General features: G+C 30.1%; 1 protein-coding gene across 10 annotated transcripts in view; it reads left to right on the forward strand.

Moving 5' to 3' along the window:
• LOC142234428 (EGFR adapter protein-like) overlaps positions 1–17,185 on the forward strand; it is a 33,388-nt gene extending 16,203 nt beyond the window's left edge. For all 10 annotated transcript variants that reach the window (XM_075305553.1, XM_075305554.1, XM_075305560.1 and 7 more), the window contains 3 exons: positions 14,752–15,031; positions 15,122–15,402; positions 16,509–17,185. In XM_075305553.1, the coding sequence (XP_075161668.1) occupies positions 14,752–15,031; positions 15,122–15,402; positions 16,509–16,721 (774 nt within the window). In that variant the 3' untranslated portion in view covers positions 16,722–17,185. The remainder of the gene's footprint in view (positions 1–14,751; positions 15,032–15,121; positions 15,403–16,508) is intronic.
• Positions 17,186–24,851: the final 7,666 nt, after the last annotated feature.

The raw sequence follows: 24,851 nt of genomic DNA on the forward strand, positions 1-24,851 counted from the left end.
CCCACAAAATGTCGGTGGCAGTGAGTAAGACACCAATTACCATGCGATCTTTTACATTGATACAAATGCGAGAATAAAAACACCAATAGTATATAACAATGTTCGTATGCAGTGTCTTGCAATCCTAAAACCAATCGACATCGTAACAACGCTCGGTAACAGCGTTGCCACAATGATTTTTTATTTTAGACCAAAATTTTTCCTCAATTGGACCAAAATTCCTACCAGTGGACCATTTTTATACCCTTCACCACTACTGTGGTACAGGGTATAATAAGTTTGTGCATTTGTATGTAACGCCAAGAAGGAGTAATCATAGACCAACCTTTTAGTATACGGATCGGCTTAGAATTAAATTCTGAGTCGATTTAGCGATGTCCGTCTGTCTGTCTGTTGGTGTATTTTTGTGTGCAAGGTACAGCTCGCAGTTTTAGTCCGATTGTCCTAAAATTTGGTATAGGGTCCTGTTTCGGCTCAAAGACGATGCCTATTGAATTTGGAAAAAATCGGTTCAGATTTAGATATAGCTGCCATATATATTTTTCACCGATCTGGTCATAATTGGCGTGTATATCAACCGATCTTCCTCAAATTCCGTACATCCGAATATTTTATGAGTCTCGAAAAACTTGCAAAATATCAGCCAAATCGGTTCAGATTTAGATATAGCTCCCATATATAGCTTTCGCCCGATTTACACTCATTTGCCCACAGAGGCCAATTTTTTGCTCCGATTTAGTTGATATTTTTCATAGGCAGTAGAATTAGCGTTGTAACTATGCGTGCCAAATTTGGTTGAAATCGGTTCAGATTTGGATATATCTCCCATATATAGCTTTCGCCCGATTTACACTCATATGACCACAGAGGCCAATTTTTAACTCCGATTTAGTTGAAATTTTGCACAGGGAGTAGAATTAGCATTGTAGCTATGCGTGCCAAATTTAATTGAAATCGGTTCAGATTTAGATATAGCTCCCATATATATGTTTTTCTGATTTCGACAAAAATGGTCAAAATACCAACATTTTCCTTGTTAAATCGCCACTGCTTAGTCGAAAAGTTGTAAAAATGACTCTAATTTTCCTAAACTTCTAACACATATATATCGAGCGATAAATCATAAATAAACTTTTGCGAAGTTTCCTTAAAATTGCTCCAGATTTAAATGTTTCACATATTTTTTACTAATATTGTGTTCCACCCTAGTGCATTAGCCGACTTAAATTTTGAGTCTATAGATTTGTAGAAGTCTATCAAATTCTGTCCAGATCGAGTGATATTTAAATGTATGTATTTGGGACAAACCTTTATATATAGCCCCCAACACATTTGACGGATGTGATATGGTATCGAAAATTTAGATCTACAAAGTGGTGCAGGGTATAATATAGTCGGCCCCGCCCGACTTTAGACTTTTCTTACTTGTTTTGTATCTATACAATTTTTTATACCCTGCGCCACACTATGGAACAGGGTATTATAAGTTAGTGCATATGTTTGCAAGAGACGAGATAGACACATGGTGTCTTTGGCAAAAATGGTCAGGGTGGGCTCTTGAGTCGATATAGCGATGTCCGTCTGTCCGTGAACACATTTTTGTAATCAAAGTCTAGGTCTCAGTTTTAGTCCAATCGACTTCAAATTTGGCACAAGTATGTGTTTTGGCTCAGAATAGATCCCTATTGATTTTGGAAGAAATCGGTTCAGATTTAGATATAGCTCCCATATATATATATATATATATATATATATATATATATATATATATATATATATATATATATATATATATATATATATATATATATATATATATATATATATATATATATATATATATATATATATATATATATATATATATATATATATATATATATATATATATATATATATATATATATATATATATATATATATATATATATATATATATATATATATATATATATATATATATATAAAACTCTGGCATCTGAGGCCATATAAGTACATATCGGGCGAATATATATATATATATATATATATATATATATATATATATATATATATATATATATATATATATATATATATATATATATATATATATATATATATATATATATTTCGCCCGATATGTACTTATATGGCCTCAGAAGCCAGAGTTTTACCCTAATTTGCTTAAAATATTGCACAAGAAAAACAATTAGTACTATTGTCAAGTGTGCCAAATTTCATCGAAATCGGTTCAGATTTAGATATAGCTCCCATATATATCTTTCGCCCGATATGGACTAATACGGTCCCAGAAGCCAGAGTTTTACCCCAATTTGGTTGAAATTTTGCACAGGGAGTAGAATTAGCATTGTAGCTATGCGTGCCAAATTTGGTTGAAATCGGTTCAGATTTAGATATAGCTCCAATATATAGCTTTCGGCCGATTTACACTCATATGACCACAGAGGCCAAAATTTTTCCACAATTGGACCAAAATTCCTACCAGTGGACAATTTTTCTAAATTAAAATGATATAATTTAAAAAAAAAAAAAAAAAATCTCAATTGTTTTTCTATTTATTTTTGTCAAAATTCCATTTCTATAGAAAATTTTGCCAAAATTTGATTTCTATAGAAAATTTTGCTAAAATTTTATTTCTATAGAAAATTTTGTCCAAATTTTATTTCCTTAGAAAATGTTGTCAAAATTTTATTTCTATATACGATTTTGTCAAAATTTTATTTCTATAGAAAATTTTGTCAAAATTTCATTTGTTTAGGAAATTTTGTCAAAATTCCATTTCTATAGAAAATTTTGTCCAAATTTTATTTCTATAGAATATTTTGTCAAAATTGCATATCTGTAGAAAATTTTGTCAAAGTTTCATTTCTATAGAAAATTTTATCCAAATTGTATTTCTATATAAAATTGTTAGACATTTTTTTATAATTTTGTATCTATACAATTTTTTTAAGTTTATTTCTCTACAAAATTTTAGCAAAATTTTATTTCTATAGAAATATTTGTTAAAATTTTATTTCTATAGAAAATTTTGACAAAATTTAAAAAATTGTTTAAAAATTACCGATTTCACGAAAATGGACCAAAATCAACTAAATTCCATTTGGTCCGACCATCGGACCAAAATTTTAAAAATGACCGATTTGACGAAAATGGACCAAAATCAACCAAATTCCATTTGGTCCGACCATCGGACCAAATTTAAAATTTAATAATTTTTTGGATCAATTTTGGTCCGATCGGACCAAAATGGCAACCCTGCTCGGTAAACAAAAAACGAGGTTGGCACTTAAGTGTGATTGCACTCAACAACAACAATTACTAGCATTTGGCATTAGCTCAAGAGAATTGAGAGAGTACTAAATAAGAGAATACCAAAAAACTTTTGGCTAAATTTTCTATAGAAATAAAAATTTGACAAAATTTTCTATAGAAATACAATTTTGACGACATTTTCTATAGAAAAAAATTTGGCCAAATTTTCTATAGAAATACAAATTTGACAAAATTTTCAATAGAAATAAAATTTTGATAACATTCTCTACAGAAATAAATTTTCTATAAAAATAAAGTTCTGACAAAAATTTTTGTCAGAAATTTGTATTTCTATAGAAAATTTTGGCCAAATTTTCTATAGAAATACAAATTTGACAAAATTTTCTATAGAAATAAAATTTTGACGACATTTTCTATAGAAGTATAATTGTGACATAATTTTCTATAGAAATAAAATTTTGATAACATTCTCTACAGAAATAAAATTTCTATAAAAATAAAGTTCTGACAAAGATTTTTACGGATATAAAATTTTAACAAAATTTTCTATAGAAATAAAAATTTGCCAAAAAATTTTACGGAAATAAAATTTTGGCAAAATTTTCTATAGAAATAAATAGAAATAAAAATTTGACAAAATTTTCTATCGAAGTAAAATTTTGGAAAAATTTTAACTTTTAAATGATATTAATTTAATTTGTAAAAATGGTCTGCCGGTAGGAATTTTGGTCCATTTTTGGAAAAATCTTGGTCCAAAATAAAAATTCATTGTGGCAACTCTGCTTTTGAACAATAAAATTAAAAAATAAAATAATATTAAAAAATATACACGCAAAGAAACAAAAAACGTTTGGAAAACGTGTACCGAAAACTTTTTTCTTTTGTTAGAGTTTTTTGAATTGCTTCGAAAAGTATACACTTTTATCACCAAAAAAAATCGTTTGTTACAAAATGTTTATTATTTTTAATAAAAAAGTTATTTTTGAACCAACAACACAGTCCATTTCGTTTATATCAAACACTGTTCTTTTCTGATTTTGCGTTTTTAATAAGACACATTTTACAGTTCATAGTAAAAATTTACTATATTGTAGAATGTAATGTCTGGAATATATGAAAAAAAAACTTTGATCGAAGCAGGGATCGAACCCACGACCCTTGGCATGCAAGTCGGACGTAGCAAAAACTGCTCCATGGTGCCCAACTAAATATATTTTTCTGTTAAATAAACTTTGTTTAATCGGCTCGTGGGCGCCGCAAGCTAGGCTATATAAATATAACTTATATAGGTAATTGTCTATTGATGACAATAACGGCAACATAGCTCAGTGGATAGTGTGTTGGCTTAGAAATTGCATGGTCCGCGGTTCGATTCTCCGTCCAGGCGAAAGGTAAACATTTTTTTATTTTAATTTATAAAATCGTATAATTTCTTCTACATTGTTTGTATTACAGAAAAAGGTGCTAAGAACTAAAAAACTTCGTGGAAGTGAGAAAGATGTGAGGGAAAATGCAATTAGCCAGAAAAAAAATTTTTTGAGTTAGTCTTTATGAAATTGTTTTTACATCCTGGAAAAGAATAAACGTTTATCACAAAAAGTATATACATTTCTTCCAAATACACTTCCTTTCAACGAAAAGCAAATGAGAAACGAACTTTTTTTGTCTAAAATTTCGTTTGGGGAAGGAATTATTTTTTTGCGTGTAGTACTTTACTTTGTAGCATAACATATCTGCCACCCGGTATATTTCATTGGGTCTATTTCATCGAATTAAATCAAATAAATAATTTCCTGTAGAAGGGAAAATATCATAATGTACATATCAATAAAAAGTTGACTCCATATTACAAATTCAAAATTATTCATGCGTTACTTTTTCTCATTTGAAAAATCGCACGCACTTGAACGAAATGAGCAAGACATGTCAATATCTGTAACTGAATTTGTTGACACAAAACACCGATAATAGTACATACCAATGAATGCAATTCCATGCTAGTATAAGGTATGTGGGGGAATCTCCACTCTAAGCTATGAATATGGGTGTGCAAATCTGTAAATCTAGGCAAGACTTTGTTGAATGCCATCTATGTATGTTTACATTATATATAAGAAATGTTTACCCAGCAGAAGCAGCAGCAGCATACATTTCTATGATGACATGGATGTGCATCCGTTTGAACACCCTCTCTCACACTTATCTATCTATTTTCCAAAACACTCCTATCGTATATACCACCAGCAGAATACATCAATATGACTTGTGTTCCATTTCTTGGGGCTACTTTTTACATCACGACAAGCAACAACTTGGCACAATTACATTTGTAAAGCCAGATGCTCTTGCTCTGTCTTACTATGTCGATGAGTTTTGAATGGGATCTGGGTGTTGGCTTATGGGCCCCAAGTACATCACAACAACGACAACAGGTACATCAAAGTTAGCATTACTTCATAATGCTATCAAAGAAGAATGTTCATAAGCAGAAGGATGGTTGTGAGGGAGCATCATTCATATCGTTTGCTCCAGGACATAAAGTCGAATATTGGAGTATGTAGCATTTGTTGATGTAGTGATACAATCGTTGTGTAAACAAGCAAATATACAGAGGCTAAAACAAATCTTGATAGCAGACTGTTATTGTTGATTCGATGATTTCAAAGATGAACAGATTTCTTCAAATTAAGTTATTCAATTCGTCGAACATTTGAAAATGTGCACAGGAATAAATACATCCAGAAACAAGTGTACTGAAAAAAAATATTTACGTGATATTAAAGATTATGCAAACTAAATTTTAGGATGCGCAATTTACAACATATTAAGGACAAATTTCTTTAAAATAATGGCGTTTTAATTAAAACAAAGTTTATAATCTTTACTTCAAATTCAAATTTTTTTAATTAAATTTAGGACATAAATTTTGTAAATGTTCGTCCCTCCGTTAAAGTCGCATGTCTTTGAACTAAGGACAATTTTCCTTAAAATAAAGAAACACCTTTTTTGATTTAAAGAAATCATCCTTAAATTAACTGAAATATTGAATCTTTAGATTTAAGATAAAAAGCTTCAAATATAGGCTAAGACTTATTTTGAGGATTTAGCATCTTTGGTTCAAAGTTTTTTTTGGAGTTAAAAAAACCTTAAAGTAAAGGTATCCGCTATAATTTGAATTTTTAAACTGGAATTTGTTTGTACGTGAATAGCTTTATTACTATATAACGCGTAAAGAAAATGAAAATAAAATAAAAAAATGAGATCTGAATCCTAATTTTAATTTTATTGATCCTACATTTAAGGCCATATAGGTCGCTAAGAATGTCTTTATTTTAAAGAAGCCGCATCTTTGTCTCGGAATCAATACCAAAATCCTTAAGAGAAGATCAAAATCTTTGGATCCAAGTAAACTTTTTTTTTGAGTGTGAGTAAAGTAGAAAGTCGGTCTGTGCCGACTATATGATAGCGGAAACCACCCCTACTGAATTAGTAAACTTTGTTTGTGGGGTATCAATGGTATAGCGTTACTTTTTCTCATTTGGAAGATAACCCGCATTTCCATATTTAAGAACATTAAGGGGTACATAGTTATGTAAGAGCTATATGTAAATCTAACTACGATCGGCTAATACTTCAATATTTGAAATTTGAGTAACATTAGTTAATAAATAAGAACCTTATGACCAAATTTGGGAAAATCAAGCGATGCATATATATGGGAGCTATATCTTGTTACCTTGTGTTAAATTTGAGTAAGATCGGTTATCGGTTTATTTCTATAGTAAGTTTTGTCAAAATTTTATTTTTACGGAAGTTTTGTAAAAATGTTTGTCGACATTTTATTTCTATAGAAAATTTTGTCAAATTTTTATTTATATAGGAAATTTTGTTAAATTTTTATTTCTATAGAAAATTTTGTTAAAATTTTATTTCTATAGAAAATTTTGTCAAGATTTTATTTCTATAGGAAATTTTGTCAAAATTGTTTTTCTATAGAAAATTTTATTTCTATAGAAAATTTTGTCAAAATTTTATTTCTGTGGAAAATTTTGTCAAAGTTTTATTTCTGTGGAAAATTTTTTCAAAATTTTATTTCTATAGAAAATTTTGTCAAAATTTTATCTCTATAGAAAATTTTGTCAAAATTTTATTTCTATAAAAAATTTTTTCGAAATTTTATTTCTATAAAAAATTTTGTCAAAATTTTATTTCTATAGAAAATTTTGTCAAAATTGTATTTCTATAGAAAATTTTATAAAAATTTTATTTCTATAGGAAGTTTTGTAAAATTTTATTTCTATAAAAAATTTTGTCAAAATTTTATTTCTGTGAAAAATTTTCTCAAAGTTTTATTTCTGTGGAGAAATTTTGTCAAAATTTTATTTATTTTGTCAAATTTTATTTCTATAGAAAATTTTGTCAAAATTTTATTTCTGTGGAAAATTTTTTCAAAATTTTATTTCTATAGAAAAATTTGTCAAAATTTTATTTCTATAGAAAATTTTGTTAAAATTTTATTTCTATAGATAATTTTGTCAAAATTTTATTTCTATAGAAAATTTTATTTCTATAGAAAATTTTGTCAAAATTTTTTTCTCTAGAAAATTTTGTTAAAATTTTATTTCTATAGAAAATTTTGTCAAAATTTTTTTCTATAGAAAATTTTTTCCTATAGAAAATTTTGTCGAAATTTTATTTCTATAGAAACTTTTGTCAAGATTTTATTTCTATAGAAAATTTTGTAAAGATTTTATTTCTATAAAAAAATTTTGTAAAGATTTTATTTCTATAAAAAATGTTGTCAAAATTTTATTTCTATAGGAAGTTTTGTAAAATTTTTTGTCGAAATTTTATTTCTATAGAAAATTTTGCGAAATTTTTATTTCTATAGGAAATTTTTTCAAAATTTTATTTCTATAGAAAAATTTGTCAAAATTTTATTTCTATAGAAAGGTTTGTCAAAATTTTATTTCTATAGAAAATTTTTTAAAGATTTTATTTCTATAAAAAATTTTGTCAAGATTTTATTTCTATAGAAAATTTTGTAAAGATTTTATTTCTATAAAAAATTTTGTCAAAATTTTATTTTTATAGAAAATTTTGTCAAAATTTTATTTCTATAGGAAGTTTTGTAAAATTTTTTGTCGAAATATTATTTCAAAAAAATTTTATTTCTATAGAAAAATTTGTCAAAATTTTATTTCTATAGAAATTTTTTCAAAATTTTATTTCTATAGAAAATTTTGTCAAAATTTTATTTCTATAGAAAATTTTGTCAAATTTTTATTTCCATAGGAATTTTTTCAAAATTTTATTTCTATCGAAAAATTTTTCAATATTTTATTTCTATAGAAAATTTTGTCAAAATTTTATTTTTATAGGAAGTTTTGTAAAATTTTTTGTCAAAATTTTATTTCTGTGAAAAATTTTGTCAAAGTTTTATTTCTGTCGAAAATTTTGTCATAATTTTATTTATTTTGTCAAATTTTATTTCTATAGAAAATTTTGTCAAAATTTTATTTCTGTGGAAAATTTTGTCAATGTTTTATTTCTGTGGAAAATTTTGTCAAAATGTTATTTCTATAGAAAATTTTGTCGAAATTTTATTTCTATAGAAAATTTTGTCAAGATTTTATTTCTATTGAAAATTTTTTAAAGATTTTATTTCTATAAAAAATGTTGTCAAAATTTTATTTCTATAGAAAATTTTGCGAAATTTTTATTTCTATAGGAAATTTTTTCAAAATTTTATTTCTATAGAAAATTTTGTCAAAATTTTATTTCTATAGAAAATTTTGTCAAAATTTTATTTCTATAGAAAATTTTGTCAAAATTTTATTTCTATAGAAAATTTTGTCAACTTTTTATTTCTATAGGAATTTTTTTCAAAATTTTATTTCTATAGAAAAATTTGTCAAAATTTTATTTCTATAGAAAATTTTGTCAAAATTTTATTTTTATAGTTTTGTAAATTTTTTTTGTCAAAATTTTATTTCTATAAAAAATTTTGTCAACATTTTATTTCTATAGAAAATTTATGGACTACCACTTAGTTGGAGAGGCAAACATTTCAAAATTTACCAAAACATCAAGAATTCTTCCAATCTACCAAATAGTAAAAAATCTACCATTTTTGGTAGAATGCTGGCAATCGTGATTCACCACGCCTAATGTGATAGGTTAGGTTAGGTATAGTGGCAGATAGACTATTCAGTCCATTGTGATACCACTGGTGTGAACTTGTCTCTTATCACTGAGTGCTACCCGATTCTATTTTTGAGCTTAATGACCTCCCTTTTATAGCCGTCACCAGCATTACTGAGAGACGATAATCCATCGCTGAAAAACTTGTTGATGTTTGGTTGGAACTGGGATTTAAACCATGACCGTTTGGATGCAAGGCGGGCATGCTAACCATTGCACCGCGGTGGCTCCCGCCTAATGTGATATTTGATAGTATTTTTATTCAGGTCGGCGGCAGGGTCGGACATTATGAAGACTACGTGTATGACAGTAACCCCAAAAGATGTCGAACCAGAACAGTCTTCCGAAAGTAAACTTACCGATTTCACTACATCCAAACCAAACATTATGGCATTTGGTTATGAGAGATGGAACAAAATCAAGTTAAGCAATTTATTTTATGTCGGACAGAATCAAACGGGAAAGGCTTCTCGAGATATACCGAAGCGGCAGCCTCAGGTCTATCAGTTGAAACCATCGGGTGCCAGAGGATGCCATACATTCCGACCAAAATTTCTACGGTGTACGGTGTAAAACATCTTTGCATATTTGCATTTCAGGACATAGTTCTTGAGACATTTTATACATGTGCTGAATACTTTCAATCAAACTAATGGACTTGCAGCAGACCGGCACAGTTATTGAGCAATTTTAAATCTATCGATACTTAAGAACACATAAACCTCTTAAATATATCATCATTGGATTTATGTTCTCCGCCCCCACATAACCACCTTACTATGACTTGGCCTTTCGATATAAAACATACACTGTTCTCTTGGTATGCATATGTAAATATTGTAACTTAAATATTTATTGTAATTTTTGTTGTATGACGAGGCAACTTCAACCCCAACGAATGTGCATTTCCTATGCCAAAGAGGAATGCAGTGATTTGATGGATGCAAAATTTCCACCTCTTTAGGAAAACTTTACAATTACACGAAAGTTCGACGACTCCATTGTTGCTTGGTGTGCCGGAAAGCAATGAAGAGTAGTATGGGGATACTCTGCACTTATTTACAGCACAACGGAATTGTTAGCTTTTGACCGAGATACATATTCCGGATTGCAAATGTACCATTTCATGGAAAACTTCTATTGTCTTCATTCTGGATAGAGAGTAATGGGAACGAGGTAGAATGCTGAGTGCTATTGTATTGTATAGGTTTTATTTGCATAGGCAAATTGTATGAACGGAAAGCAGTAATTATTCTGGGCATAGATTATACAGGACATCGAGGAAAAGTAGTTTTTGTTGTGTTACAAGAGAAAGTGTTTGAGTATGTGGTATCCCCCCCAGAGGCTTTAAGATTAGAGAACTCATGAAGCATCGGAAAGTTGAATATATGATATAAAGAAGGCAATTCTCTCCTTACTCTATGTAATAATAAATACTATATTTCCATCATATCGATTGGAATAGACTTATTCAGTGTTATTGTGAAAGACTTCTCCGAAATAAAAGGAAACGTCTAAATGCACTGAGTAAGATACTAACGACTATTGTTTAAAATATTCATCCTTACGAACTAGAACTACATACATATTTAATTGAAATACTTAATAAAAAAAAGAAAGAACCAACCATGAACCTATTCCGCAGATATCTCTCTGGCAATTCTTGTCATGCCAAAGTACTAGGACCAGTTGAAGTACTAGCATCTGAGGTTATAATTCTTAAGTTAATGTTGACTTTGCTGCAGCTTGAGCACAGTTTGTGTTAATTGATGCAAGCATATTCTCCTCTGGAGCCGTTGCGTGTAAGAAACCCCTTTTTAGTATTGTCTATATATGGTAGTGAGTGCGGACGGTCCATGTGGTGATTTCAATACCAAATACATTTGAAACGATCATCATTCTCTAGCACCTCGTCCGGAAGGCATCGACATTGTATCTTGAGTGGGCAATTTTAGAATCATGGAGTGTGGGCCGTGGTTAAATGTCTACATGGTAAATTTTTCAGGTTCACAGCGAGGAGAGCGTAAAAAGAGTCATCGGTTCAATCGTAGTTTCGGTCAAACACCAAAAAGTTGTTCAGTAGCGGATTATTTACTCTCAGTCATTAACTTAGGTGTAGGGAAACCCGTCATTTCAGGGTCATTCAATTGTGATACCACAGTGATGACCTTCTCACTGAGTGCTGTCCGATACCATGTTTATGTTCGAATACTCTCAAAGCCATATTGTCCGTGCTATCGTTGTGATCGGACATGGTTGTTAGGTTAGATATGATGGCCTCACGTTATTTTAGGCTATCTTCGACTATTCAATCCATCGTGGTACCATAACTGGTGAACTTTTTTTTATCAATGAGTGCTTTGCCCGATTCCATATTTAGTTCAATGTCAAGGTGACCTTCATTTTATAGCCAAGTCCGAATTACGGTGAAATAACTTAGAGAAGCTTCGAAATTGAGTTTGAACCCGTGACCCTCAGTATGACAAGCCAACATGCTAATCATTGCATCAGGCACATAAAAAAATCCCTCTCGGGTATGAAAATTAGGTAATTTTCTAACTTATGGGAAACAGTGGTTTCAACAAGATCGAAGTGTCTCCTAACAACGGTTGCCACTCGAGCCAAAAATCATCTACCAAAATTTGGAGAAAATATTATCAAACAACTACCAGCAGAACAAATTTTATTTCTACAGAAAATTTTGTCAAAATTTTATTTCTATAGAAAATCTTGTCAAAATTTTATTTCCACAGAAAATTTTGTCAAATTTTATTTCTACAGAAAATTTTGTCAAAATTTTATTTCTATAGAAAATTTTGTCAAAATTTTATTTCTACAGAAAATTTTGTCAAAATTTTATTTCTATAGAAAATTTTGTCAAAATTTTATTTCTATAGAAAATTTTATTTCTAAGACAATTTTTTAAAATTTTTATTTCTATAAAAAGTAGAAATTCTTATAATATATAATTATTATTATTATAAATTTGGGAAGAATAATACTCGTATGTAAATTTCATAAGAAATTAACATAAAAGAACCAAATTGAATCATCTCACCCGGCCAGATCTCGCTAAAGACTATGGAAATGTTTAGTGGCCAACACTGAAACATATATGTATAGTCAGGCTTGCGAGATGGGTATCTGGTATTTTCTTTTCAGTAACTTAATGATGTCAATTCCCTTAATCTTCCTGTCCAATAAGCTCGAATAAATATTATAATAATTTCTAGTTTAAATGATTTGGACATTGAACCAGCCTGCATTGATATCAGGCTAACATAAAAATAGTTTCTATAAAAAGTTTTTTCAAAATTTTATTTCTATAGAAATTTTGCCAAAATTTTATTTCTATAGAATATTTTGTCAAAATTTTATTTCTATAGAAAATTTTGCCAAAATTTTATTTCTATAGAAAATTTTGCCAAAACTTTTTCTATAGAAAATTTCTCAAAATTTTATTTCTATAGAAAATTTTATCAAAATTTTATTTCTATAGAAAATTTTGTCAAAATTTTATTTCTACATAAAATTTTGTCAAAATTTTATTTCTATAGAAAATTTTGTCAAAATTTTATTTCTATAGAAAATTTTGACAAAATTTTTTTTCTATAGAAAATTTTTTAAAATTTTTATTTCTATAGAAAGTTTTCTCAAAATTTTATTTCTATAGAAAATTTTGTCAAAATTGTATTTCTATAGAAAATTTTATCAAAATTTTATTTCTATAGAAAATATTGTCAACATTTTATTTCTATAGAAAATTTTGCCAAAATTTTATTTCTATAGAAAATTTCTCAAAATTTTATTTCTATAGAAAATTTTCTCAAAATTTTATTTCTATAGAAAATTTCGTCAAAATTTTATTTCTATAAATTTTTTGGCAAAAATTTAATTTTTTGGCAAAAATTTAATTTTTATAAAAACGTTTTTCAAAATTTTATTTCTATAGAAAATGTTGTCAAATTTTTATTTATATAGAAAATTTTGTCAAAATGTTATTTCCATAGAAAATGTTTGCCAACATTTTATTTTTATAAAAACGTTTTCCAAAATTTTTGTCAAAATTTTAAATTTTTAAATTTTTTGCCAAAAATTTTATTTTTATAAAAACGTTTTTCAAAATTTTATTTCTATAGAACATTTTGCCACAACTTAATTTCTATAGAAAATATTGTCAACATTTTATTTCTATAAAAAATTTTATCAAAATATTATTATTATGGAAAATTTGTCAATATTTTATTTATATAAAAAATTTTGTCAAAAATTTTTTTTCTATAGAAAATTTGTCAATATTTTATTTCTATAGAAAATTTTGTCCAAATTTTATTTCTACAGAAATTTTTGTCAAATTTTTATTTCTATAGAAAATTTAGTCAAAATTTTATTTCTATAGAAAATTTTATTTCTATACAAAATTTTGAAAACTTACTCAAAATTTTATTTCTACAGAAAATTTTCTGAACATTTTTATTTCTAAAAAAATATTTTTTGCAAAATGTACCAAAACATCATGAATTCTACCATTCTGCCAAACAGTAAAAAAATCTATCATTTTTGATAAAATTCTACCAACTGTGACAACCGTGTTCCTACACTCAAAAAAAAGTGAACTCTCTATTTCACTAAAGCCAATTTAACTTTATTTTAGTTCATGGAATTATTATGTTTGGAGAAAGTTTCTTCTACTCTAATAATTTTTTGTGTACGTTAGTTAAATTAACTAAAACCGAGGAAAAAAATGTACACAAATGAAGGATAAAGATTAACTAAATTCGTGTCTTCCACAAAATAGTTCAATATTTCTTTAAATTTGTAAATTTTACTACAAATGCGTTCATCATGAACTTCGTATGTCACTAAAGACATTCTTGCAATTTTGAACTCCAATTTTTTCCTTCAAACTACAAAATTTTCTTTAACAAGTGAAAAAAACTAATTAAGTCTAATAAATTTTCTTGAATTTGTCGAAAAATATTTACTTATTTTTATGACATCGGGGTGATGCCAGCGTTTGTTATACTGTTTAGTTAAAATTTTCTAAAAATATTCAAAATTTTCTAAAATTAACCGAAATTTTTCTTCCTGGTGGGTTCACTGTTTTTTCAGTGTAACCTTCACTGCGGGACTTTTCACAGTAGATATACCCTAGGAAACAAATCACTCCGTGGTGAAGATCAATATTGGTAAACCTTTACACATATAGGAAACTTTATTTTTATTTTGTTTATTTTAATTTATCATACAGTTATTTTTCCTTTCTAGGTAAAACGCCTTACAATGGGTATTGGATTGAAACGATCGACCGAAGATAGTCGACCACTGGTTCATCCCACAACGCCAACTGCCCTCAACACCTATACAACTCATAATTTCTCTGATGGTTATGTCAACGAAGCTATATGTGATCCGGATAAATTCATATCAACCCGGTTTGGTGATTCCTGTCGACAGTCATTAACGGATTTGAAGAGTAATCAATGTTTTCCCGAACAAACTAATGAATTTGGTTATCAAAAATCATTTCTAAGGAAAACTTGTAGTGGTAAGTTGGAGAGAAAATATTATATAAGTTGGAGAGAAAATATTATATATACATTTGAGAATTATTCATTTATTCATTTTTCTTCAAAAGCCAATTCCAGTCCAAAGATAATATCTCCAAATGGAACTTTACGTTATGAAGGTCTAACGACGGCTGAAGAGAACGAATTGAAGGGAGCACCATGGTTTCAGGCTGGCCTACCACGTGAGATATCATTAGAGGTGTTGTCCAAACAAAGTCCTGGATCATTTTTAGTTCGACAAAGCAATACAAAACCCGGTTGTTTTGCATTATCACTACGTGTACCTCCACCAGCTCCAAAAGTGGCCCATTATTTGATCTTGAAGACACCAAATGGTTATAAAATTAAGGTAAATTATTGAAGCATTACCATGGAAATGTGAAAAGATGTTCGAAAGGACCATATTTATAATCACAAGATAGCTCACAACCATGATGGTACTGGAAAAGGTTGGGTATTGCAACTGCAATTGCATTTTTTTGCAAATTTTATTTCTATAGAAAATTTTGTCGAAATTTTATTTCTATAGAAAATTTTGTCAATTTTTTTCTATAGAAAATTCTGTCAAAATTTTATTTCTATAGAAAATTTTGTCAAAATTTTATTTTAAAGAAAAATTTCCCAAGATTTTATTTCTATCGAAAAATTTGTGAAAATGTTATTTCTATAAATAATTTTGTCAAAATTTTATTTCTATCGAAAATTTTGTCGAAATTTTATTTCTATAGAAAATTTTGTCAAAATTTTATTTTAAAGAAAATTTTGTCAAAATTTTATTTCTATAGAAAATTTTGTCAAAATTTTATTTCTATAGAAAATTTTATCAAAATTTTATTTCTATAGAAAATTTTGTCAACATTTTATTTCTATAGAAAATTTTGTCAAAATTTTATTTCTACAGACAATTTTTCCAATTTTGTAAGTTATAAGCACGGTTGCCAAAAATAATCTACCAAAATTGGGAGAAAAATAAAAAATTTTATTTGTATAGAAAATTTTGACAAAATTTTATTTCTATAGAAAATATTGTCAAAATTTTATTTCTATAGAAAATTTTGTCAAAATTTTATTTCCATAGAAAATGTTGGCAAAATTTTATTTCTATAAAAAATTTTGTCAAAATTTTATTTCTACAGAAAATTTTGCCAATTTTGTAAGTTATAAGCACGGTTACCAAAAATAATCTACCAAAATTGGGAGAAAAATAAAAAATTTTATTTGTATAGAAAATTTTGTCTAAATTTTATTTGTATAGAAAATTTTGTCAAAATTTTATTTCTATAGAAAATATTGTCAAAATTTTATTTCTATAGAAAATTTTGTCAAAATTTTATTTTGACATTTTCGAAAGGTTATATCAAATTTTCCGCTACTTATAAGAATTGAAATCTCGTTAAAGTGGATTTTGGAAGTTGACTTATAAAAAAAAATATTTTTAATATTTTCTTTTTGCAGGGTTTCACCAAGGAATTTTCATCACTAAGAGCTCTTATTACCCACCACTCTGTAATGCCAGAACTATTACCCGTGCCTTTAAATCTTCCCAGACCCACAGCAAATATTTCAAATAACTCACGTGATAATAGAGGCAATACTATAGATGGACATTTCGATACGTATGGATCGTTAAATGATTTTCGCAAAATGATGTCCGATTTGAATGTATGACTGCAAAATGATGATTTCCTCAATGTGGATACATGGCCAAAATGAAGAAGCAACAGTAAACCGGGGAACCAATTACTTTTCGCTAGATATATTTCAATTTATCCAAATCCATAGAGTTCCAATGGATGGCCTTATTTGTTAATAGTTTTTTTTTCTGTTTTCAATTTAATATTATTATTATTATTTTGCCGAGTGATTGCCGCCACATTAGGATTTACATTAACGCTCATATTTTCATTATTTCATTCAAATTATATAGTTAAATGTATATGCTAATCAAAAAATCATAGGAAAACAAAATAAACTACAAAAGAAGTTAATAATCTGTGAATAAACTGTTAACAGTACGCATTAGACTCGCATTGTTTGACAGAAATCGTAAATCTTTAAAACTACAGACATAGATATACATAATTATTATTAAAATATACTATTACCATTATCATTAAACAAAAAAAATGTAATGAACAGCCTTATTTTTTATGGAATGCGAGGATTGGTAAGTGTTTCAACATCTTTTCGTAGAATAATTTAGAACTATTTATTTACAAAACAAGTATATACAATAGTAAGTTCGGCCGGGCCGAATCTTAAATACCCACCACCATGAATCAAATATAACAGTTTCTGTGAAAATTTCAGGGGGGTTTGATGACAGATATATTCCCAAGCAGAACAGTTCAACCAGTACGCTTCCCACAGATAAATGTAAAGATTTTACCTATGAAGACTAGATCAGATTCTGAATTTATAAGAACCATTTTTTGTTTGAGTTTTAGAGGAATCATAAACATATCTTGTAAGTGTGCAAGAAAATGATGAAATAACGCCTTGATTTGAAATCTACAATCTGTGGATTTTCATCCCAATTATTTAAATGACAACGAGAAGTAAAATCTGGAAATTTTGCATTCAGTTTCAAGCAATTTTCATGATCAGTGCGCCTTCTATACCCTCAATAAGTGAAATCGGTCTATATGGAGGCCTCACCAAATGGACCGATAAAACTAAATCATATACACTTTGTTATGGGTCTAAAATGCCAGTATATTTTCAATTTGTGGCAAATTGGATAAAAACTACAATTTCTAGAAACCCTTCCAAAACATGGAAGGATACACACAGTATTCAGCACATTTATTTGTAGTTCTAGAATCTAGACCCCAAATCGGAGGGCCGATTTATAAGGGGGCTATATCAAAAACTGTACCGATACTCAATATATTCGGCACACCCCTTTATGGTTCTTGAATACCTCTAGATTTCCAATTTCAGACAAATTGGATAAAAACTACGGATTCTAGAAGCCCAAGAAATAAAATCGGGAGATCGGTCTATATGGGGGCTATATCAAAACATGGACCGATAATCACAATTTTCCTAGAATACCTCTAGATTTCCAATTACAAGCAAATTTGGTAAAAACTACGGATTCTCTAAGCCCAAGAAGTAAAATCGGGAGATCCGTCTATATGGGGGCTATATCAAAACATGGACCGACACTCACCATTTTCGACACACGTTTTTATGATTCTAGAATACCTCTAGCTTTCAAATTTCAGACAAATTGGATAAAAACTACGGATTCTAGAAGCCCAAGAAATAAAATAGAGAGATCGGTCCGATTTGAGGCGAATTGGGTAAAAATTTCGGATTCTAGAAGAACAAGAAGCAAAATCGGGAGATCGGTCATATGGTGGCTATATAAAAACATAGACCGGTACTCACCATTTTCGGTACACGTCTTAAGGGTCCTAGAGTACCTCTAGATTTCAAATTTCAGGTAAATTGGATTAAAACTACGGATTCTTGGAAGTCCAAGAAGTAAAATCGGGAGATCGGTCTATATGGGGGCTATATCAAAACATGGACCGATGCACCTCATTTTCTGCGTATCTCTTTATGGTCCTAGAATACATATAGATTTCCAATTTCAGGCAAATCGAATAGAAAATACACTTTCTAGATGTCCAAGAACCAAGAAGAATCGGGAAATCGGTCCATATGGGGGCTACACCAAAACATGGACCGATAGTCACCATTTTCGGTACACTTTTTGATGGTCCTAAAATACCTCTAGATTTCCAATTTCAGGCTAATTGGATAAAAACTACAGCTTTTATAAGCCCAAGACTAGAGGTGTGCGCGTGAGGGAGTTTTCACGCACGCTCACGCACGCTCACAAATTCAAAATGTCATTCACGCACGATCACGCACGCCTGTTTTAGAATTGCTCACACTCACGCACGCTCACGAATGAATTCGTAACATTCACGCTAGAGGTGTGCGCGTGAGGGAGTTTTCACGCACGCTCACGCACGCTCACAAATTCAAAATGTCATTCACGCACGATCACGCACGCCTGTTTTAGAATTGCTCACACTCACGCACGCTCACGAATGAATTCGTAACATTCACGCACGATCACGCACGCCCGTTTTTGAATTGCTCACACTCACGCACGCTCACGAATGAATTCGTAACATTCACGCACGATCACGCACGCCCGTTTTGGAATTGCTCACACTCACGCACGCTCACGAATGAATTCGTAACATTCACGCACGAAGGTTTTTATTGATTCACGCTCACTCACGTTCACGAACCAAAATCCTGCAAAGATAAACACTCACGATTGCAGAATAGTGACTACCGCACGCTCACGACGGGATATATCAACTCACGCACGTTCACGAACAACAAACTTATTCACGCACACTCACGATTCGAAAAAAAACTACTCACGCACGTTCACGAACAATGAAACGTACTTCCACACACTCACGATTCATAAAAAAACTATTCACGCACGCTCACGATGTAAAATGCAACTCACGCACGTTCACGACTATTATACTTACAAAACAAACGAAAAAATGTAATTCACGAATGAGTACGAACTTAAAAACTTACTCACTCTCGCTCGTGATACAAATGAGCCACCCACACAAATTCGCCAAAATATTTCTAATTAAAAATCTGAAGTTGAAAACGTACTCAATTAAAAAGTTAACAGATACAATTAACATTTTAATCAAATCAAAATATAAATTCAATTAAAATTTGGATTGATTTTGGCCGAAAAACTTAATTAATTTTTAATTGAGGCAATCAATGATTTATAGTGTTATTGTTTACTTATTTTATTTTTTATTATATTATAATTACATATATTATAATTATACTATATAGAATTATTTTTTTTACATCTAAGCCAAAATTTAATGAACCAATGAAACCAATTATTTCCGAATATTATTAATTTTTTATTTGGAAGTATGTTTTCAATTTAAAAATGTAAAAATGTTCAATCATTATTATACCCTTCACCACTACTGTGGTACAGGGTATAATAAGTTTGTGTATTTGTATGTAACGCCAAGAAGGAAAAGTCTGAGACCCATCGTTTAGTATACCGATCGTCTTAGAATTAAATTCTGAGTCGATTTAGCGATGTCTGTCTGTCTGTCCGTCTGTCTGTCTGTTGGTGTATTTTTGTGTGCAAAGTACAGCTCGCAGTTTTAGTCCGATTGTCCTAAAATTTGGTATAGGGTCCTGTTTCGGCTCAAAGACGATCCCTATTGATTTTGGAAAAAATCGGTTCAGATTTAGATATAGCTGCCATATATATTTTTCACCCATCTGGTCATAATTGGCTTGTATATCAACCGATCTTCCTCAAATTCCGTACATCCGAATATTTTATGAGTCTCGAAAAACTTGCCAAATATCAGCCAAATCGGTTCAGATTTAGATATAGCTCCCATATATAGCTTTCGCCCGATTTACACTTATTTTCCCACAGAGGCCAATTTTTTGCTCCGATTTAGTTGAAATTTTGCATAGGGAGTAGAATTAGCATTGTAACTATGCGTGCCAAATTTGGTTGAAATCGGTTCAGATTTAGATATAGCTCCCATATATAGCTTTCGCCCGATATGAACTTATATGGCCCCAGAAGCCAGAGTTTTACCCCACTTTGCTTAACATTTTGCACAAGAAGAACGTGAATTTCATCGTGAGCGTGAATTTTTCGTGAATGTGAGTTTCTTCGTGAGCGTGAATTTTCTCGTGAGCGTGAATTTTTCGTGAACGTGAATTTTTTCGTGAACGTGAATGTGAGTGTGAAGTTTTCGTGAATGTGAATTTCTTCGTGAACGTGAATTTCTTCGTGAGCGTGAATTTTGTCGTGAGCGTGAATTGTTCGTGAATGTGAATTTTTTCCTGAACGTGAATTTTGTCGTGAGCGTGATTTTGAAAAAAATTTACTCACGCACATTCACGAACAGAATTTGATGTTCACGCACGATCACGCACGACACATTTTTGTTCAGTCCCATTCACGCACATTCACGTGATTTGGTCAAAATTTCATTCACGAATCACGTGACTCACGCGTGAATCACGCGTGTCACGAAAATTTCGTGTCACGCGCACACCTCTAATTCACGCACGATCACGCACGCCCGTTTTTGAATTGCTCACACTCACGCACGCTCACGAATGAATTCGTAACATTCACGCACGATCACGCACGCCCGTTTTGGAATTGCTCACACTCACGCACGCTCACGAATGAATTCGTAACATTCACGCACGAAGGTTTTTATTGATTCACGCTCACTCACGTTCACGAACCAAAATCCTGCAAAGATAAACACTCACGATTGCAGAATAGTGACTACCGCACGCTCACGACGGGATATATCAACTCACGCACGTTCACGAACAACAAACTTATTCACGCACACTCACGATTCGAAAAAAAACTACTCACGCACGTTCACGAACAATGAAACGTACTTCCACACACTCACGATTCATAAAAAAACTATTCACGCACGCTCACGATGTAAAATGCAACTCACGCACGTTCACGACTATTATACTTACAAAACAAACGAAAAAATGTAATTCACGAATGAGTACGAACTTAAAAACTTACTCACTCTCGCTCGTGATACAAATGAGCCACCCACACAAATTCGCCAAAATATTTCTAATTAAAAATCTGAAGTTGAAAACGTACTCAATTAAAAAGTTAACAGATACAATTAACATTTTAATCAAATCAAAATATAAATTCAATTAAAATTTGGATTGATTTTGGCCGAAAAACTTAATTAATTTTTAATTGAGGCAATCAATGATTTATAGTGTTATTGTTTACTTATTTTATTTTTTATTATATTATAATTACATATATTATAATTATACTATATAGAATTATTTTTTTTACATCTAAGCCAAAATTTAATGAACCAATGAAACCAATTATTTCCGAATATTATTAATTTTTTATTTGGAAGTATGTTTTCAATTTAAAAATGTAAAAATGTTCAATCATTATTATACCCTTCACCACTACTGTGGTACAGGGTATAATAAGTTTGTGTATTTGTATGTAACGCCAAGAAGGAAAAGTCTGAGACCCATCGTTTAGTATACCGATCGTCTTAGAATTAAATTCTGAGTCGATTTAGCGATGTCTGTCTGTCTGTCCGTCTGTCTGTCTGTTGGTGTATTTTTGTGTGCAAAGTACAGCTCGCAGTTTTAGTCCGATTGTCCTAAAATTTGGTATAGGGTCCTGTTTCGGCTCAAAGACGATCCCTATTGATTTTGGAAAAAATCGGTTCAGATTTAGATATAGCTGCCATATATATTTTTCACCCATCTGGTCATAATTGGCTTGTATATCAACCGATCTTCCTCAAATTCCGTACATCCGAATATTTTATGAGTCTCGAAAAACTTGCCAAATATCAGCCAAATCGGTTCAGATTTAGATATAGCTCCCATATATAGCTTTCGCCCGATTTACACTTATTTTCCCACAGAGGCCAATTTTTTGCTCCGATTTAGTTGAAATTTTGCATAGGGAGTAGAATTAGCATTGTAACTATGCGTGCCAAATTTGGTTGAAATCGGTTCAGATTTAGATATAGCTCCCATATATAGCTTTCGCCCGATATGAACTTATATGGCCCCAGAAGCCAGAGTTTTACCCCACTTTGCTTAACATTTTGCACAAGAAGAACGTGAATTTCATCGTGAGCGTGAATTTTTCGTGAATGTGAGTTTCTTCGTGAGCGTGAATTTTCTCGTGAGCGTGAATTTTTCGTGAACGTGAATTTTTTCGTGAACGTGAATGTGAGTGTGAAGTTTTCGTGAATGTGAATTTCTTCGTGAACGTGAATTTCTTCGTGAGCGTGAATTTTGTCGTGAGCGTGAATTGTTCGTGAATGTGAATTTTTTCCTGAACGTGAATTTTGTCGTGAGCGTGATTTTGAAAAAAATTTACTCACGCACATTCACGAACAGAATTTGATGTTCACGCACGATCACGCACGACACATTTTTGTTCAGTCCCATTCACGCACATTCACGTGATTTGGTCAAAATTTCATTCACGAATCACGTGACTCACGCGTGAATCACGCGTGTCACGAAAATTTCGTGTCACGCGCACACCTCTACCCAAGACCCAAATCGGGAGGTCGGTTTATATGGGGACTATATCAAAACTTGGACCGATATAGCCCATCTTCGAACTTGACCTGCCTGCAAACAAAAGACGAACCTGTGCCAAATTTCAGGACGATAGCGCCATTATTAAAGGCTGTAGCGTGATTACAACAGACAGACGGACATGCTTATATCGTCTTAGAATTTCTCCCTGATCATGAATATATATATACTTTTTATAATCGGAAATAGATATTGCGATGTGTTACAAACGGAATGACAAACTCATTATACCCCCGTCACCATTCTATGGTGGTGGGTATAATGAAGTCTAATGTCTAATAACCGCAGTTTTTGTCTGCTGAGTTTAGTACTGAAATTTTGGTAAAATATTCTATGGAAATAATAATTTGACAAAAATTTTTATAGAAATAAAAGTTTGGCAAAATTGTCTATAGAAATAAAATTTTGGCAAAACTTTCTATAGAAATAAAATTTTCTATAAATAAAATTTTCACAAATTTTTCTATAGAAATAAAATTATGTCAAAATTTTCTAAAGAAATAAAATTTTTGCAAATTTTTCTATAAAGAAATAAAGTTTTGGCAAAATTTCCAAAAGAAATAAAATGTTGACAACATTTTTTATAGAACTAAAATTTTTGGAAAATCTTATATAGAAATAATTTTTTTATTTTTATTTTCTATAAAATTTAAATTTTTATCCCCATAAAAATGTCGTTGATGGGTCATTTATTCATTCCAACCACAAAAATTTGATCAAAGACTACGAACACGATTTTTTTTAAATTTGGTAGATTTGATGCAAGATTTTCTTCAAAGTTTAGGAGATGATTTCTGGCACGAGTGGCAACCGTGTAACCAAGCCGTAAGGGGTTAAAAGTATCCAGATCAGATTTAGATTTTAGATGGGATTAGTTGTCCAAATACGAAAATTAAAGAAAATCTAAATTTTGAATACATAAAACCAGGCACTATATTACGGCTACTTTTCTTTAATAATTCTTTTTAAAAGAAATAAACTATTCCAATTGTTGTTGAAAGGTAACCGTGAAAATGGCTATTTTAGCGGTCTTAAAATTTGAATAAAATCATTTTCTTCATTTTTTTTATTTCTTGTTCTCAAGTCTTTAGATTTTGGCGTATTGTGTGCACGTTAACGTGTAGTAGACAACATTGTAACAATCGCCGTTATTACTTTGCCATCTAGCATAATATTAATGTTTAGTTTGTCTCACATTGAAAACTGTTTGAGAAATTTTTGAGTGGCGATGAATTTCAATTTGAGGATTACATTCGAGAAACTATTGGAATTTTACTGTTTTTGTTGTGAACGCGATTTTCTCAACATAAAGGTGGGTATTAAGTTCAAGTTTTTTCACTAAAGTGAAAACTAAATCAGTAAAAACCGGCATAAAATTATACATATTTGTTGCATATTTTATTATAACTTGATGGGGAATAGCCCAAAGCAAGTTTTCACAAAGTTTGTATTCCTTAAAAAGTATTATTAAAGAAAAGTAATCGTGAAAAAATGGCGATTTTAGCGGCTAAAGGTAAGTACTATGTTCGCTTTTCGCGTTGAAATTTTCGTGGTTACTTTATTAAAACATTTCAATATAAAGCAGACAAATTAACTCAATTG

The sequence above is a fragment of the Haematobia irritans genome, chromosome 4 (assembly GCF_050003625.1).
Source record: "Haematobia irritans isolate KBUSLIRL chromosome 4, ASM5000362v1, whole genome shotgun sequence".
Classification (NCBI taxonomy): Eukaryota; Metazoa; Arthropoda; class Insecta; order Diptera; family Muscidae; genus Haematobia; species Haematobia irritans.